At 42.9% G+C, this 18,640-nt stretch overlaps 1 protein-coding gene across 3 annotated transcripts in view; it reads left to right on the top strand.

Moving 5' to 3' along the window:
* Nucleotides 1–18,640, top strand: part of POPDC1 (popeye domain cAMP effector 1) — a 54,437-nt gene that overhangs the window by 25,728 nt on the left and 10,069 nt on the right. For 2 of the 3 annotated variants that reach the window (XM_090037274.1, XM_090037279.1), the window contains exons 4-6: nt 12,543–12,730; nt 13,769–13,877; nt 18,331–18,498. In XM_090037274.1, coding sequence (XP_089893400.1) covers nt 12,543–12,730; nt 13,769–13,877; nt 18,331–18,498 — 465 coding nt within the window. Of the gene's footprint in view, nt 1–340; nt 986–12,542; nt 12,731–13,768; nt 13,878–18,330; nt 18,499–18,640 lie in introns of those variants that run through there. The other variant, XM_090037284.1, reaches the window with a different exon arrangement.

Here is an 18,640-nt window from a genome sequence, read left to right as displayed (position 1 = left end):
GACCTGCTTCATGATTTTTTTTCCAGGGACTGAGGTGAGGCTGACAGGTCTGTAGTTCCCTAGATCCTCCTTCTTCCCATATTTAAAGGTGAGCACTATATTTTCCCCTTTTCCAATCATCAGGAACTCCTCCCGATTTTACCACAAGTTTTCGAAGTTGATGGCCAGCAGCTCTGCAGTCACATCAGCCAACTCTCTCAGCTGCCTCCAGTGCATTGCATCTGGCTTCAGGGACTTCTACACATCCAGCTTTTATAAACGGTCCCTAGTCTGTTCTTTTACCACTCACCTCATTCCAAAACTGTGATGCCAGGTGCAATAGTCTGGGAGCTGGCTTTGCCTATGAAAACAGAGGTGAAAAAGGCATTGAGCATGTCAGCGGGTCCGCCAAGTACCCCCTCTATCCTCATAATTCCTGCCTGCCATGACTTGGATCTTAAAGAAATGAAATAGGGAGGAAGTGATTGTTACAGAAGGAAGTACCCATGGGAAGTACCACGCTGAATAAACTTAATTTTATTCAATGGCTCTCTGTTGTTAACAGGACACTCCCCTTGTGAGGGAGATCGCAGTCCAAGGGGTTAATCTTGGGGGTCTCCAGCCTCCTGGCCAGCCCCTGTTCTAATGCTACAGTCAAGGGATGCCATGCCATCTTTCACCATTTAATGTATTAGCGGCTTGTTACTGCTGCCATCAGTCCCGTCATTGTTGTTAATTAGTCAATTAGCGGCTTGTTACAGCCGCCACCTGCGGCTTTCCTTGGCAGTACTGGAGTATAGGCTCCATGGCTCCTTCTAGGTCTGGCTGTCTCTCTCTCTCTCCAGTGTTTCTTCCCCTTTTCTTCTGGGCAGGACAGGAGTCGTTGCTCCCACTGTTGGCAACCTTATGTAATCGGCTTGTTTCTCCGGTATCTAGGGCTCCAGCCCACGGCTCAGCTCGGCTCTCCTTTTTCCCCAGCGCTCACCGTCGTCCTGGTAGCCTCTGGGTAAGTTCAAGTAGGGTTAGGTCCTGAGCTTTCTTCTCCCCTATCCTCCTTTCTGGAGCCTCGCTCCTTCCGCTTTATTTTCCTCTTTTCCTTATGATGCCCGCAGGCATCCCTCCTCCTCTTTCTCTTCTTATCCCCCGGAGTCTGGTCACCATTAGCTCCTCATGGGCCAGGGCCCAGCCTCCTCATGGGGTAATTATTTCCAGCTGCCCCTGTTGCCTTAGCAACAGGGCCTCAATAGAGACCCTCTTACAGAGCAGTTCAGCCTTTTCTGCATCCTCTGTCACTAGGTTGCCTCCCTTGTTCAGTGAGGGGACCCACACTTTCCCTGATTCTCCTCTTGTTGCTGACATACTTGTAGAAACTCTTCTTGTTGTCCTTCATATCCCTTGCTAGCTGCAGCTCCAGTTGTGCTTTGGTCTTCCTTATTTCATCCCTGCATGGCCAAGCAGTACTATTATACTCCTCCCTAGTTGTTTGTCAAAGTTTCCACTTCTTGTAAGCTTCCTTTTTTGTGTGTTAGCTCACTGAAGAGTTCCCTGCAAAGCTAAGCTGTTCCAGCTGTTGCTAGTCTTCCTGCTCACTGGAATGGTTTGTTCCTATTCCCTCAGTAAGATATTATGACCTGGGATTCCTTACCATTTTATTTATTTATTTAGTTTAAAGTAAAATATGATTTACCCATGCACAACAAAAAAATTAGCAGTAAACAATCCCTTAATCTTTTTTTCTCTCATTCTCATCTGGGGAGAAAATAAATCTTTGTAATGGGAAATCTTACCTTTATGCCTGGAAGAAATAAGGTAAAAAAACATATAAAAGTATTCTTGATATATGTGAATTGGATCCGGAGCCAGCTACTTCACATGGAAACGTGTGTGAGTTCCAGAGAACCTGTTGATCCCAGATTGGCCCTGTTAGCTGTCTTCAGATCCACAGATAAGGAAACCATGGATGACAATCATCCTCAACTGTGAGGGACTGCCAGCGATGATGACTAATATTCATATGCCTGTTTATATTTCATATCTCGGGTATATCTTGTCTAAAATTAGTCTTGTCTAACATTGAACCACGAAATGTACTCTAAACAACTCAGCACAGCCTTTAACCTAGGTGGGGGGTTGGTTTGTTTTTTTTGTTTTTTTTTAAATTTTCTAAAATTGTTCTCTAGCCTGATTGTTTCCTTTACCTCTTCTCTTACCCAAACTTTGGTCAAGCAAAAGTAAATAACTTCATTCTATATGGTCATTAGACAGCTTAAGGCTTATTGTAGTCTACACAAGAGGGCCCTTATTGAAACTCCTGATGTAATAATTCTACCTTTCCCACATTGCTAGATAAGAGCAGGTGGTTGAGAGTGTTGTAGACCCTGGCATGAAAGACCACTGCCTCATGGGATCAGAGAAGAAAAAACCTTATGGCCAAGTATACATTCAAGAGTGTCATTAATATATTTAAATATAATTAGAAGTCTTAATTCTGACTCTTTGACCTGGGTGTCATAAATGTCATATAAGGTACAATGATAAACTACATTTTTGTGTAATAAAATAATAATGTGAAAATTCAAGTATCTGATATTTGAAATCCTAGCTGGACTTTGCTACTGTATGAGTGCTGTGACAAGGCTCTGTGAAAGGTGGATCCAGGGATGTCTTTTTCACCATCATTTGGTGGTGCGGGATGTGCAGAATATGCTGTTTGAGCTCATCAGCGTTACTCTGGAACCTGAGGAATGAACACTGCTGCTGCTCATCCTCACACTCCCTTGCCCACGCTGAATTCAGCATGGTGGTGGGGTGAACGGGATTGCCATTTGTCCCCTGGAGCTGCTCTGGTAAGGTGATGAAGTCAGCGCTCACTGTATGTGCAGTACAGCCACCTGGGAGGTATGGCTGCACCCCCACCTATCGGTCTGTCTCTACAGTACAGCTGTGCTAAGCAGCAGTATCAAACATTCCAATGTTAGCTGTAGATGCACATTGTGTTTAGGCCAGCACATTTTTTTTTTTTCAGGATGAAATGGAGTGGACATATGACTTAGTCTTTACACTAGTGTAAGTCACTCCATTACAGGTAATAAAGTGAAGAAAATCTGTGTACTGGCATAAGTTACACTGGTGTGCCACTTGTGTACCAGTTTCCTGTAGTCATTTTCATCTCAGTGTAGCCCTTTGCTTGATGCAAGTTGCCATTTTTCCCCCCTCAAGCTACGTAGTTGGGCATTGTCATTGTAATAATACTTAAAATTGGATAAGTAGCTTTGGAAAGCTGATTGTGTGTCTGTTCCTTATTATAGATTAGATGTACTACAAAGTAGAATCTGGGGTAAATTGCTCTCTAGTAGTTCTCATGTATACATACCTAATACTAGACCTAAAAATGAAGAATTGCTTGTGTCTGAACTCAATTTATTAACTGTCAGTCAACAGAAAATTACCTTAACAAAACTGTGCTGGCTTATTATTTAACTTTAATAAATTCTGCTGAGGACTTAGATTGGGGAAAGTGCAGGTAGCTCTTGAAGTATGCCATGGGGGATGATGGCTTTTTAAAAGCATCTAAAAGGAATCTTGTACTAGAAAGACATTGGTTTAGAGCAGGGGTGTCCAACCTTTTTGAATGTGGGGCTGGATCACAAACTTCTTATCACCCAGTGGGCTGGCGAGCCATATTCAAAGACGTCACAGGAAGTGGTATCACATCAGGAAGTGATGTTGTGTTACCTTTGACACCAATGACGTCGCAGGGGTTGGCAGTGCTGGTTGACACGGCCTGCATGCCTGGGTTGACATGGTGCTGCAGGAGCCGCTTAGCTACAACCGGGTTGACCTGGTGCTGGAGGAGCCGCGGGGCCAGGCCGGGGTTAACCTGGGACCTGCCTGGCCTGCTGGTGCCATGCCCGAGTTGACATGGTGCTGTAGGACCTGCCTGGTGGGTACAACCGGGTCGGGACCAGCCAAGAAAATCAGTATGCAGCTGAAGCCAGCTTCCCTTGTGCCGCTGGGGATGGGAGGAGGCTGGCCAGGTCTGCACCAGCCAGCAGAAGCGGCAGCAGAGCCATGTGCCACTCGGGACTGACTGGTGCACTCTCCTCCTGTCCCGAGCAGCACACAGCTCTGCTGCCACTTCTGCTGACCAATGCAGATCTGGCCTGGCTCCTCCCGTCCCCAGCAGCACATGAGAAGCCGCCCCCTCGGGGCCTCGCGCGCGGGCAGCCGGGCCCGGAGAGCCACAGTGCCCGGGGGAGACTGGTCGGGGAAGCAGGCACCGTCTTGTGAAGGGGCAGGGCAGGGCAGGACAGCGGGGCTGGCTTGAAGTGGGTGGGTGGGTGAGGAGACAGGCATGGGCCGGCAGTGCCAGTGGCCACTGCTTGGCCTCCCGTATGGGGCCGCTTCAGCAGGGCACGGGCACCGGCAACTGTGCGCCCTGCAGCCCCAGCCTGGCACCCCCAGCTCTGCGCGGAAACTTACCTCTGTCCACCACATGCCTGTGTCCATCATGCATGCAGCAGGGTGCGGGCCATGCTGCAGCTCCCCTAGCCATGCACCGGGGCAGGGGCGGAGCCAGCGAACAAGCTGCACACGCTGTCCCCAACTCCTCTACTCAGGTGCGGCTGGGGCAGCGGCGGCAGGACCCGGCTCACTGATGGGCCCAGCCCGGCGGGTGTAAGCAGCTCCACTCCCCTCGCTGCCGGCTGGGGTCCGTGGGCCGGCCCTGCCTGCTTTACCTCGCCACTACCCCTCTGCCACTGCCACTGTGGAGTGCGGAGCAGGCACCTCGGGCCAGATAAAATGTCTTGGTGGGCCATATGTTGGACAAGCCTGGTTTAGAGACAAAGCAGTAAATAGTTATTGTCAAGCATTAGGAAGATAGAAAAGTTTAGTTCATACTTTGCTTTTCACTGGAAAAAACAAACAAACCCTCCATTCCCATCTCATCCTCAAAAGCAAGACTATAACCTGGCCCATGCCCAGGATTTAGTCACCTCTTTGATTCATTCCAAAGTCATCCTTGCCTGCCCTTCTAACTAATTGTCCCATACATATCTATCAGATCAATTAACTTTCTCTTCTAGTATATTCAGCACTGTGGTGCATTATAGCTATAAAATTGCAGCAAATTGAAATAAAATATAGGGGCAGCATAAAATACATTTCAGTCAATATCAGTAGCTCAAGGAACATTGCAGTAATTGTATTAATCATTTCAATAGATAATTCAATAAAAATGTCTCCATTTACCTGAAGTTGCTATGTAATTCAGCTTGTGAGTACCCCGAAATCAGCCATTTGCAGGAAATGCTTGAGATTTAAGTCTACAGCTTACCAAGGACAAATCCAGAGAGTCCCAAGAATCAGCTCTGGTGTCTGCTTTCAATTTTGTGAGGGGCTTATGGCATTGCTTCAGTATTTGGGTCTAAAGATTACATTTTTGATGCCTATAAGTCCCATTGGAAGTCAGTGGAAGATCGTAATCCATGTTTCTTACAAATCTTTAGGACATGCTAGCCATCACCACCTAGGAAGTACAATACATAAGGTCAAATTCATAATTTGTCCAAGTCTACTGAAATCGAAGGAGTTGCAGCAAGAATAAATTGGGTATAAAACATGTATTTGCTCTGTGGCTTTATTTTGTTAGGTATAGGGCAGATTCTGCTGGACCAGGAAGGGACTCTAGATCTTTGTGGCTCAAGCTGACCTTGGGGATCTCTGCTATGTTGCAGTAACTCCATAGGATTTTGCAGCGTCATCTATGTTCAACCTTACTCTAATTTAACATAGCATTCCCCTTCTGTTTGAGAATACCTTTTGCCATGCTATAGATGTGACTCTGCACCTAGCTTAATGAACCTTCAGATTTCCCAAGAGAACCTTTGTGCTAACCTACCTGATGAAAAGGAGTATAGCACAAAGGAATTTCTGATTTCCACCCCCACCCCAGAAAATCAGTGTATCCATAACTACAACTGTAGTGAGCAGTAGCTAAAGTTACTTGACACCTCAGAAACCAGGCACCTTGTGTTTCTTGAAATTGTTCATTAAATGCTGGTATAAAATTAAATAGAACTAAAAATATGTGCCAGACAATCTATGCATCTCATTCATCACAGATTATGAATGCTAGACTTTTTGGCAGATGCAACATGCAGTACTTACTTTTCATAGCTTTTGTAGTTGGAATTTGATTTTAATAGTGAACTTGAAGGTTTAAAACAAAAACCCCAAAACTGAAAATGTAGCAAAGGAAAGTTCAGAAAATAATTCTGAATTTGATTTTTACCTCTTCCAAATAATTTTATTTTCTTTATCCATGCAAGTTATACACTTAGGAAAAGAAAAGAATAGGAAAACGATTACAATTCTAGACAGATTGCAAAATGAATAATTGATGGATAATTTCAATTGTTAAATATTTATTTCATTAAGTAAAGCCCATGAAATAGCAACAGGTTTCTTTTCTGACCAAAATATGATTTTTGTGGTTTTTGGCTCTTTGGGGATTTAGTGATTTAGTGAAGCTAGACCTAATTCAAAAATTCTTTTACTGAACTCTGACTTGAGGCTTTGGCACTACCCCAGAACATTTCAGTTATCACAGAAAAAAAGTTACACCTACCCATATGGCTCATTTGGAAAATAGCCCACAACAATGATTTCAAATGCAGTCAACTGAGCGTCAACCATACTAAAGGCACTTAGCATGAGCTAAAATGCAGACACTCATGTTAAGTGCCCTCTGAGCATCTTAATCCTTGCTTAAAGTGGCCTAACTTTTAACCCTGCTGTGCTACCTAGCTCCTGTTAGGGTGACTTCAGTCTGCTCCAGGGAGATAAAATGAGCAATCTGCGTCTCTTAGTATCTGAGAATGCACCACTCCCAGCTCCTGCTCCCCTTTTCCACCTCCTCCAGAGCAGGCATAGAGCCGAGGCGTCCTGGCTCCCAGCCATGCCCCTGTTTACCAGCCTTCTCAGAGCACTGCAGGCAAGAAATGGTATTAACCCTTAACATGTGTCTACTCCTAGCACATTCTAATTTTCACACCATTTTTAACATTCCACAGATTTACCATAGTCTAAACTTCACCTTTATAGACATTTCTATGCTGTAGGCACTAGAGCTGTGCAACTGTAAGGTCTTTTGACACCAAAGGGCCATAATATTTATGCATGTGCATGTTCAAAACCTCATTAACATGTAAGTGTAGTCACTTATGAAGAATGTAATTTGCAGCTGGTAGCATTAACAATCATTTACTTTGAGTTCTAACTTACTGTTTATCCTTCCTGAGATTTCCATTCCAAGAGTCATCTTTCAAATAATGATAATTCATATTCCCTGAAGGGGAAGTCTTGTGGGAATAGAAAAGGATGAAACCTGGCAAAAAAAAGAAGATAGCTTATGAGGACAGATGCATTTTATTGCTCTAGGAGAAAATAATTCTGATTTGGTTGAATAGTGAAAATACAGTTCATACATATGCAATTAAAAATATCCACATTTTTTAAAATGTCTATGTAATAGGGCAAGGAACAGCTCTGTTCCTTTGGTGCTACAAAATTGTGAGTGTGGGGGAGAGTTGGGTCAGGGACAGGGCAAGGATAATTACTTAGTAGGCACAGCTGGGGAGAGGGATTGCACTGGGGTGAATGTTGCCTGATTAAGAGCCAGTGGCTCTTTTAAAATCCATGGCATGGGGCTATTCTTTGCCATCTGGGGCACAGCACGAGGAGAGTCGGTGGAGAAAGCCAGGAGTGGCAAACCCAGTGCTGGAGTGGGTCACTGATAAAACTGGCTAACCGGGTGAAGGGAACTACGGTGTCTGGCAAGGCAAAGAGGTAAGAGAGGGGGGAGATACTTACCAGGTTGATCTTCAGGTGGAGAGAAGGTCCCACAGAAGAAAAATCTATTGATACCTGCAAGGGAAGGAAAGAGACTGGAGGTGAGCCAACAGGCTCAGAGGAGTGAGTTGTATGGTGGTGGAGGGTGAAGGAAGACTGCACGCTATGAAAACAGTTGGGTTATTCACAACCTGCTGGGAATTCATTAATAAACAATTTTCTTTTATCCTGCTTCTAGGGTGATTTACTATACCCCCTGTCATTGAGGAATTAACTTCTTATTTTTCTATTACATCAGGGTGTGGCAGGTGAGCCCCAATGAGAGAGATTGTGTTAGTTACCCCCACACAGCCACAGTGCAACTAATTCATACGTATAGGAAAAAATGTACAGACATTGTACCTTGTTCATTCATGTATATACAAAGATGCAGCTAGGACTTCTTAGTTGCCTATTCCTCCATTTCAGAAAGTGTGAAAAATACTTCGCACTTGTGTGAAAAGTACTTGGTAATTGTGGTCATATCAGGTGAAAGATACAGACCAGTTTCACTGGCTTGTCAGTCCACTTTTATCATCTGGGCAAAAAACAAAAGTTGGTTTGTTTGTTCCAGGCTGAGAGAGGGGATGACGGAGGGATTCTGGGTGAACTGTTTTGGGGCCAATTTGGTGATGTTTCCCAGACATTTAAGGCTGGTGAAGAAACAGGAATAATTGGAAATAGGAATGAAAATCTCAGCTCAGCTGTGGGAGTGAAGAGCAAGTTGAAATGCATGCAATGGAGTAGCTCACCATGACTTGAAAGGAGTTGGCATTGAAGGGAACCGTGTTCAGTAGGCACTACCATATGTTTTATTCAGATAGGTTGTACTTTATAATCATGCTCAGTGGCATAACACTCACTGAAGCAGGCCCCCTGCCTTCCGCTCATGTGGGGCTTTTGGCCCACTGATATGTTCTCCACAGGAGGTTTATATTGAGCACATTCTTTTTGGTATTGGGTGGTGGAACTGGAGCGTGCTCCATCCACTCCATGTATTGACCTGGTATTCTAGTGCTTCCAGGACCGGTCTAAAAAAAAAAAATCTACATATCACCCTATGTCACTGTAGCAACATACATCTCCCGGGGCTGGACTCGATGATCTCCCGAGGTCCCTTCCAGCCCTAATGTCTATGAAATCATCGTACAACCCACTATGGTGACCTAGTGCTATCACATGAGTCTACATGGGATTGGCAGCTATTACACCATAGCAGTGCTCTCCCCTGTTTTAGCACATTGTTACAGCGAAGTAGTGGTGAAAACTAGCCACACACACAGAGTGCAGTATGGGCAATTACTGTGCTGTGCTTTAGTACTGCCTTTTGGAAGTACACTTATAAAAGGAAGTACTAAACATTATAGTGCTGTGCTTTAGTTCTTCCCTCTGTAAGTGTACTTCAAAAGGCAGTACTAAAGCACGGCGCTATAATGTTGCCATAGGGTGATGTGTAGACACGCCCAGTGTTGGCTGCATTTAATCAATTTTCTACTTGGTTTTCTTTACTGAGCATATGCTGCTTTTAGCAGTAGTTCAAAGGTAGGCAGGGTGTGTCTACATGAGATGCGTTACTGTGCAGTAGACTAATCTGTGCAGTAAAATGTCACTGTCTACAAGTGCATGGCATTTACCGTGCAGCAAATTAGTCTGTGTAGTTAGCTACTACCTGTAAATACTGTAGTTACTGTGCAGTAGTGCTTACATAGATGCTGATCAGGAGCAAATTTGCTCCTGGTTAGCCACACGAGCAGAGGGTCGCGGGGGTTGGGGTGTTCTTGGTCTCTGGTCCTGGCTCTGCTCAGGTTCTGGCTCCCCACAGGAGCTGGAAGCTGATCAGCACTGGGACAGGGTCATTTTTTTACCCTTCCCCTCCCCCCCATCCCAGTGCTGTGCAGCTCCAGGAGCTGATCAGCACAGGGACTGGGGGGCTCTTTGCTTCTCTATTCAGCCACGGGCTCACTGGAAGCTCTCCTTCTTGTGGGGTAGCCTGCCAGTAAACCCCCTGCAGGGTGGGAAATCCCTGCTGGGAATGGGGCTTGCTGATAGCTGTGTGTCCCAATGTGCACAGAACCAAGATAGCTCTGCCAGCTGCAGTGGCAGCTCTCTCTTGGCCCTGTGCATATCGGGACCCCTTCTGAAGTGCACAGGAGCAGGAGACAGCTGCCACTGCAGCCTGCAGAATTCTCGTGGCCCAGTGTGCATTGGGACCAGCCCCCATGCCACCTGTCAGCCTTCAAACTAGCACCTAGGGAGAGCCTGGAGCTCACCCTGGGTGCTGCAGAAAGATAAGACAGGGCAGGAGCACCCCATATCACATTAATAAAGTGTAGAGATGCGCCTGCAATGTATTTAATCAGTTTCCCTTGTATGCAAATGCAAAATGAGGGGCTCTTTTCCCCATGTTGCCTGGGGAGAAAAAACAGGCACATCTACTCATGCAATTAATGCCTTGAAAGCATTCTCTGGCAGGGCATCTACACGTGCTCCCATTTGGAGCACATTTGCTTTGGACAGGATAAGTTCAGTGCAGGGCTACTCCAGCCCTGATGTACGCCCCTACAGCAGCCAGGGTGTGCATCAGGGGGCACCAAAATCAGGCCCTGGTCTCTGAGGGGTGGGAAAGGTGTCCTGCCTCTGGGACAGCAGCCTTGCGCCCCAATCAGCAGATTGGGGGAGGGGGCTGGGAAAATGTTCCCCCCCTACTGCTGCTGCTCCTTAGCCTCCTGCCCTGATTGGCAGACCAGGGCAGGGGGCTGGGAAGAAGCTACCTGGGGGAAGGGACAGTTTTGTTTTTTTTCCGCCCCCTGCTGTCTTGGCTGACTGGGAGCAGTTTGCTTCTGGTCAGCAGTCTGCAGTAGTAGTATCTAACCCCATAGTAGACTAATATACTGCACAGTTAATGCTGCACGCGTGTAAATGATTAGTCTACTGCACAGTAAAGTGTCTTTGTACTAGATACACCCATCTTGTTTTAAATTTGAGTATTTCGTACTATTTCGTAAATTATCCTGTTGGCTTCCATATGACTTCTCCTATACCAAACTCTTTTCATATATATATTTTTTCAAGATTGGTACCCTGATCTGTGTCAAGAGAAATTTTAAAGTTGCAAGGACAAGTGCTCGAAAATCAGGAAAGGCCAAACTTGAGAGTGTACCTGCAAGCTTTTATCTTCTGGTTGTGTTTTATTTGTGTGAGTCCAGTCTAATTATATTGTTGCTTTTGGATTGAGATCCATTTCAGAAACTGGCTCAGAAGCTGTGGAATTCTGCACCTAAAACTTCATATGTTTATATAGAGTCATCCAGTCCAACCTTCTGCTCAAGGCATGATTATCCCTTCCCAAGCTATCCTAAACAAGTGTTTGTTTAACCTATTCTTTAAACCTTTGGAAGGAACCCTTCTGCTCAACTGCCAGGCATAATGCCTGAAAAATGAAAAATTTGCTGTAACTTGCCATAGATAAAGCAGGGGGATGAGGGTGCTGTCAATGTCCTATCACTGCAAGGACAGGAAGTAACATAAGGAACAGGAAGAGCAGAAATATACAACTTCACAAATTCCAAATAAAAATTCCTGTTATTTTTCTGGAATATGTTTGTTCTCATCATTGTCCCTCTCCCTAGTCAAGAATCAACTAAAATTTCCACTCTTTCTAATATTGCTTTCTACTATTGTCTGAACATGCATCCCAGCACCAGCCCTGTCTCTTTCCTTTTGCCCTATTCTAATAGTGGCATCCAATAAAACATAGAACAAACGATAAGAAATTTTAATCCTAAACTAATGACTTATTAGTTTCCCCCTTATTTCTGTCCTTTCCACTTATCCTTTTCTCTTTTTTCAACTTCTTCTCTTCTGCTATGCTCGTTTTCAACTTTTTTATCATGTGCTGTTCACTCCCTTTTTCTGATTTCACTCTTGCCCACCAAGTATGACGGCCTCTGTTCAGTCTGCCTTGCTTTTTTGACTAATCAAGGACCCAGGCCACTAGAAGTTGCCTCATTCTCAGCTGCTTTCTTTCAGGAAAGACTTCTCATCTTGATATTTCAGCTGGCTTCTTTTCTACCTCTTCCCTTCTGCCTGAGTTTTGGTGGTCCTGTGAGCATGGGATGTTCAGCTGGCATTGGCTTTTTTTTTCTTTGTCATTAACAAATACTTGCAGTGGTTTTTCTGAATCTATGCTTTCCCACAGCATGCAAGACATGAATCTAACAGATCATGGGCACTCCTGAGAAGGAACAAAGCTCCTGGAATGCAGAGTGAAAGAGATCGGAGTCTTGATTTCTTCCTCGTTTCCTGAGCCAAATTTTGTTCATTTCTACATGAGTGCACACCTAGAATTATTCGGGTTAAATCAGTTAACATGCCTTTGGTATGGAATGGAGCCATAAAATGGCAGCATGGTCCTAAGCTTTAGCTTTAAGTAAATACTGTGGTCATTATCTAATAGACAGCATTTGTGGACAGATGCCACACGAGTTTCTTTTCTGACCTAAGTGTAAAAAACCTAGAAGTTTTTCAGGTGTCATTATTTTGGCAATGTTGAGTTTTTATATATAGTACCTATAATCAGTTACTATATATAGCAACAGTAAAGTGCAGTCTTACGCTCCTATATCTCCCAATCCATCTTCCTTTATAATATTTTTGCTATTCCATTCCAGATCAAAATTGAAAAAGAGCTCAGTAGTCTTTATAAGAGAATGTTTGAACCCCTCCATGTGCCTCCAGAACTGTTTAAGAGATTAACTGGACAGTTCTGCAACATTCAGACTTTAAAAACAGGTCAAGCGTATGCTGCAGAAGATAAAACCTCTGTTGATGATCGACTAAGTATTCTGTTAAAGGGAAAGTAAGTATTTGGTTCTGTATTAGGTTTGGAAATAATTCTTATGTATTGGATGATGGGGGGATTGAAAGGTTTTTTGTTTGTTTGTTTTTAAGTTGTTGTTTGCAGTATGTTGCAATTAATATTTTTTTCTAATTCCAAACTGTGCCATATACATATATCATATGAGCCCACTGAGTTTAGTAGGAGTTGGACTTTTATACTTTTAAAAATATAATTTGTCCAGAATCTCCAAAGATATTTGTTCAGATAGAAATGTTTTTTTTTGTTATTGCTCACTCAGGCTTTAATACTGAAGTTTAGCATATTTGAAAGTAAAATACATCCAGCCATCTGGTAGATTTTAAATGAGAGCGGAGAAGGGCCAGACTTGGTGTAGAGACATGAAGAAATGGAGTATTCACTACCCAAACTGCAGGTCCCTGATAGGGAATGTGAATACTCATAAATTCCTTTAGCCAGATTGTAGTCATGGATCTTCTGAGGAGCTCTGACAGAGTTTAAACTCACCATCCCTGGTAATAAGCAGTGATACCATCATTTATTTTCTTTCCCTAGGTGTTGAATTCACTATTAGCTAATTGTCTCCCAATATTACTGATAGAAAAAGGGCATGTAGATCATACCCAAAATAATTAGAAATCTTCTGATTGTTGTAGTATTTTGGTAGTTGGACATTGCCTTCTGTGTCGTCTTCATTTCTAGAACTCTAGCCTTGAACACAGACCTTTTGGGGATTATATCAGTATGTTAGGCAATTTTAAATTAGCAGCAACTTTGATGTTATTACAAATAGCATCACTGTTTGCAGGATATACTAGAATACGATCCTGCTCCCATTGGAATCGATATGAATTTTGCCAAAACTTACATTATTTGACAGATGACTAAATCAGGTGCTTGGTGAACATTTCACAAGCTATAGATGTCTTGATGGCTTCTCCCAGGTCTGCATTATCAATAGTCATAATCAAATTTTGGTTTAAATAATTTAACTACATGATTTTCAAATAGTGTTTGTAATGTATTTTTTGTCACCAGAATGAAGGTCGCTTATCGAGGGCATTTCCTGCATAATATTTACCCCTGTGCCTTTATAGATTCTCCTGAATTTCGATCAACTCAGATGAACCGGGGTGAGAAATTCCAGGTACATTTTGGTTTGGCTGTCACTGAAAATAAACGATAAGAAAATGTTAAAAGAATCAATTTTATGTGCAGTGAATTATTTGGCTTATGTGATTTTACTAACTTTCTTAATGGTATGTAAAAGATAACCCCGGCCAAGGTACTTCATAGCAAAATTCTGTTGACTTGTTCATTGACAGATCTCAGTATTGGCTCTTTAAAAGCTATGTTCCTCTGTGGTTCATAAACTGTTGTTCTGCGTTTAAAAAAGTGCTCCCTTATTCAGGACAGACAAGTTTAAATGGGATTTATATGTATCAGTAAGATAGTAAACAAAGTATTAAGAAAGGTTAAATAAAAATGTTTTCTTTGTTTTTTGGTTTCAGTTACAACAATCTTGGGTATTACTTATAATAATAGTTTAAAAAAATAAAAGAATTACAAGTATGAAGACATAATAGGAGTTTGAAGATCATCTCAAAATGAAATGAATTAATTGTCTTAGGAACCACATTTCTATTGGCTGAATCTGTATTTGTTCTTAATACATTAGGGAAGATGCATTTTAATATAAAATACATAGTATTTTTAATGATACTTAAGCTGGAATATCATTTCCACTAACAAAATATTCTGTTTCTGAACAACTTAAAGGACCCCTAAGTAATTTTATGCACTAGTATGCCACAGGTAAGAAAATATTAAGGAGATAGCGTTGCTTTGTTCAAACACTGAGAGCAACACCTAGATGTTTTGCTGTTCCCTTAACAAGTTGTTATTCTTAACTATGAATGTGCATTGGTTACTGGACTGTGACTGAACTTGATATACCCACGGCCTTATCATGGCAGAAAAGGAGCTAGCTGCTGTAGGGAAGCTAAAATCAGTGATTGATGTAATATGTTCCAATCTAGAGCTAGGCATAATGCCAGGGTAAGATGCTTGTCAAGATATATTAATTGCTATGCCAGACAGAAATCCTGTTTGCTTTTACTCCTCTCAGTACAATCTTTGTTACAAGATAATCAGCTGTTGATTAATACTGTTGAAGGGAACTGGGTTGGGCATCTAAAACTTCCCTTATCTTACAAGATGATAATAGTTTTCCTTCACTTTAATCCTAAAATTTTTTTTCTGCATCTACCTTCATGCAAGATACATGTTTAATCTTTTCCCTCTATAAGGTAGCCTACATTGACAAATGAATACAGGCAGTCCTCAACTTGCAACCTTTTGAGTTGTAACGTTTCACTCTTACAACATTTCTAAATTCACACCCTGTTTCAACTTTCTGACATCAGTTTCAACTTACAACGCTTGATGTAGCATCCAGGATTAAGGACAGCAAAAAGTCCTTTTTCAAGTACATTGAGAGCAAGAAGAGGGCACCAGGCAATGTAGGGCCCCTGCAAGACTCATATGGTAACCTTGTGGCTATGCCAGATGACAAAGCCAATATTTTTAAGTTTCTTTGCCCCTGTTTTCTTGAACAGGGTCTGGGACATCCTTCCTGCCAGAGGTAGGGACAATATCGGGGATAGCTCTGATAGGCCTTGGGTCAGCACAGAGGTAGTTAGGGATCTTCTGGAAGGGCTGGACATTTTTAAATCTGCAGATCCAGATGTCCTCCACCCAAGGGTGTTCATGGAGCTGGCAGGGGTCTTTGCGGAGCCCTTGGCCTGGCTATATGGGCATTCGTGGTCATCTGGCCAGGTGCTGGGGGATTGGAAACTAGCTAATGTGGTCCCCATTTTTAAGAAAGGGAGGAAGGAGGACCCAAGTTACTATAGGCCCATAAGCCTCATCTCAGTCCTCGGGAAGATCTTGGAGAAAATCATCAAGGAGCACATCTGTGGGGGGCCAGCAGGGGAGATCATGCTCAGGGGCAACCAGCAGGGTGCTGCACCTTGGGAGAAGGAATCCACAGCATACATACAGGCTGGGGAGTTCCCCTCTTGAAAACACAGAGGTAGAAAGGGATCTTGGAGTCATTATTGACTCTAAGATGAACATGAGCCGCCAATACCAGACTGCAGCCAGCAAGGCCAGCCATACCTTGTCATGCATCCAAAGATGCATCAGAAGCCAGTTCAGAGAGGTGATACTCCCCCTCTGTGTGACATTGGTCAGGCTGCAATTGCAGTACTGCGTCCAGTACTGGGCACTGCACTTTAAAAAGGATATGGCCACCTTGGAAAGGGTTCAGAGGAGGACCACCCGCTTGGTGAGACGGCAGCAGGACAGGCCCTATGAGGAGAAACTGAGGGACCTGAACCTGTTCAGTCTTGACAAGAGGAGGGTGAGAGGGGACCTGGTGGCTGCCTACAAACTCATCAGGGGGTATCATCAGCAAATAGGAAGAGCCCTATTCTCCCCAGCACCACCCGAGTGACTAGAAACAATGGTAATAAGGTGATGGAGAACAGGTTTAGGTTAGAGAGCAGGAGGCAATATTTTACAGTTAGGGTGGCCAGAATCTGGAACCAGTTTCCTTGAGAAGTGGTCCTCGCCCTTACCTTGGGCAAATTCAAGAAGTTGATCATCTGTCTGGGGTCTTGTGAACCCAGCATTCATTCCTGCCTGTGGCAGGGGGTCAGGCTAGATGATCTGTTCAGGTCCCTCCTGACCCTAGCAACTATGAAACTATCTGATGTGATGCCATGCCAGCGAACGAGTTGCTTTGTCATCTGTCTCCCTGGAGAACATCTGTCCAAACTTACTTGGACACTGTCTTTAAGAAAGCAGACAAGAATCCAGAAGAACCTGCAGCCAAGACTCCTGAGAAGAATCTAGCCAAGAACCCCTCAAAAAGTCCAACCAGGAGCCCGTCAAAAAGTCCAGCAAAGTCACCTCAAAGAAGTCCTTCCAAATCAATACAATTGCAATATAGATACATTAATGTAGCTATATTATTCATCTGTAATTGATTGACTATAAAATTCTGGGTTATTTTTGGTGAAAATAGGGTATCAGGCCTTGATTCAGGAACCAATCTGCCATTTATAACAATGTTTCCTATGGGGAAAAATCAGTTCCGAGTTCCAATGTTATGACTTAAGACGCTGTTTTCAGGAACCATTTGTATCATAAATCCAAGGAATGCCTGTATTCTTCTCAAGTGTGAGCCCTTAAAAATATTATTAAAATGATTAAAATCTCTGTAGAGTATGTCATAGCATTGTTAACCCCCTGAACTTTAAATCTCTTTTTTGAGATAAAAGATTTGCAAATATTATATACAAATTAAGTAGCCACAACATTCCTTCTTTAAATAGATGCATGTGTCTGTCAAATATTCCATTGAAATATGTGACACTAACCTATACTATGCTGATTTGTGTGCCACTGCCCTCTGCTGACCAATATGACAGAATTGTTCAAGACTTTATATATTTCTAATGGTGTTTCTGAAAAGAGGATGCAGATTTATCCCAAAGCTCCTAAGCAGTGCTATTGTTGATGGATCAAACTGATTCTTTAGAAGATTATGTTTATAAAGTCCTGAGTTATAGGAAGTCAGGCAAAATCAGGCTATAATAATTTGTATGAGATTTCAAAACTTTTAAAATCTCTCATTATATCAGTTTTGAAAACTACCAATTGTTCCTATTTTAAGAAACAATATGAGTAGATATACCTATAGAGCTATTTATATAAGTAAAGCGATTTATAAATGTGTTTGCAGGGATGGCCTTATGAGCCATTTATATCCTTATTATCCTTGTGAAAATCTTCTTAAATTTTTCTTTTAAAAAAAGTTTCAACTGAAAACCCTTCCTGTGTCCCTAAATAATTAAATGAAACAAAAAAAACCTAAACAAATTTAAGGCTTGGAGGTACTTGTAAGTAAGGGATATAAAAAGCCAGTTATTGTTTTAATTATTGTTTTTATGGAAAAACCAAATAAAATACAGTAGGTGCCATATGTGCAATTAATGTGAAGCAGTACACTCTGGAGCAGTTTGATCTGGAGTCAACTATTTCCTGGTGCAGCACTTACCCATGTGCCCAGGACAGCAGCAATTTGAGCTGAGGTGGAGCAGGACCAAGCTGGCAAAAGGCACAGTGGGGTCAGCTCCAGGCTCTGGGTGGCAGTAGCAAAGGAGCTGGCTGGGACATGAGAGCGCTGAAAGTGCCAAGCCTTGTGGCTAGGCGACAGGTAAGAGTCTGGCCCCTGGCTGGCTGGGCTTACTGGGTGCAGTTTGCACCCATGGTCATCATCTACACATGCATTTAATTGCAGTAAATTGCCCCAACATAAGATGGTACAGTCTCTGACAGTACTAATTTACTGTGGCGTTAATTAGTTTACTGTAGCCTAATACTGTCACACATGTAGACAGTGGCGCTTTACTGTGGGGCTAATTTGTCTACTCTGCAGTTAAGTGCATGTGTAGACATGGCCAGTATAACATGTTTTCAAACAGTGTCATGATGCTAATTGAGTACACGTGCTTTTTTTTTTTTTTTTTAAGGTCACCATTGTTGCTGATGATAACTGCAAGTTCCTGTGCTGGTCCAGAGAAAGGTTGACTTATTTTTTGGAAGCTGAACCATTTCTGTTTGAAATATTCAGATACCTTATTGGTAAAGACATTACAAACAAACTCTATTCATTAAATGACCCAACATTAAATGATAAGGTAAGTTGCTGGACTTTTGTTTTCTAACACTTACTATATTGTTAACTTAGACCAGGAATGGTCAAGTCCCAGCCCAACAGCCAGATCTAGCCTGCAGTGCCGTTATCATCCAGGCTTCTCAAAGTTTTGGGCCCTGCATGCC

Source organism: Crocodylus siamensis, chromosome 1 (assembly GCF_052110815.1).
Source record: "Crocodylus siamensis isolate JL-2025a chromosome 1, ASM5211081v1, whole genome shotgun sequence".
Lineage (NCBI taxonomy): Eukaryota > Metazoa > Chordata > Crocodylia > Crocodylidae > Crocodylus > Crocodylus siamensis.
Note: the sequence above shows the minus strand (reverse complement) of the source record. Positions and strands in the feature narration are given on the sequence as shown.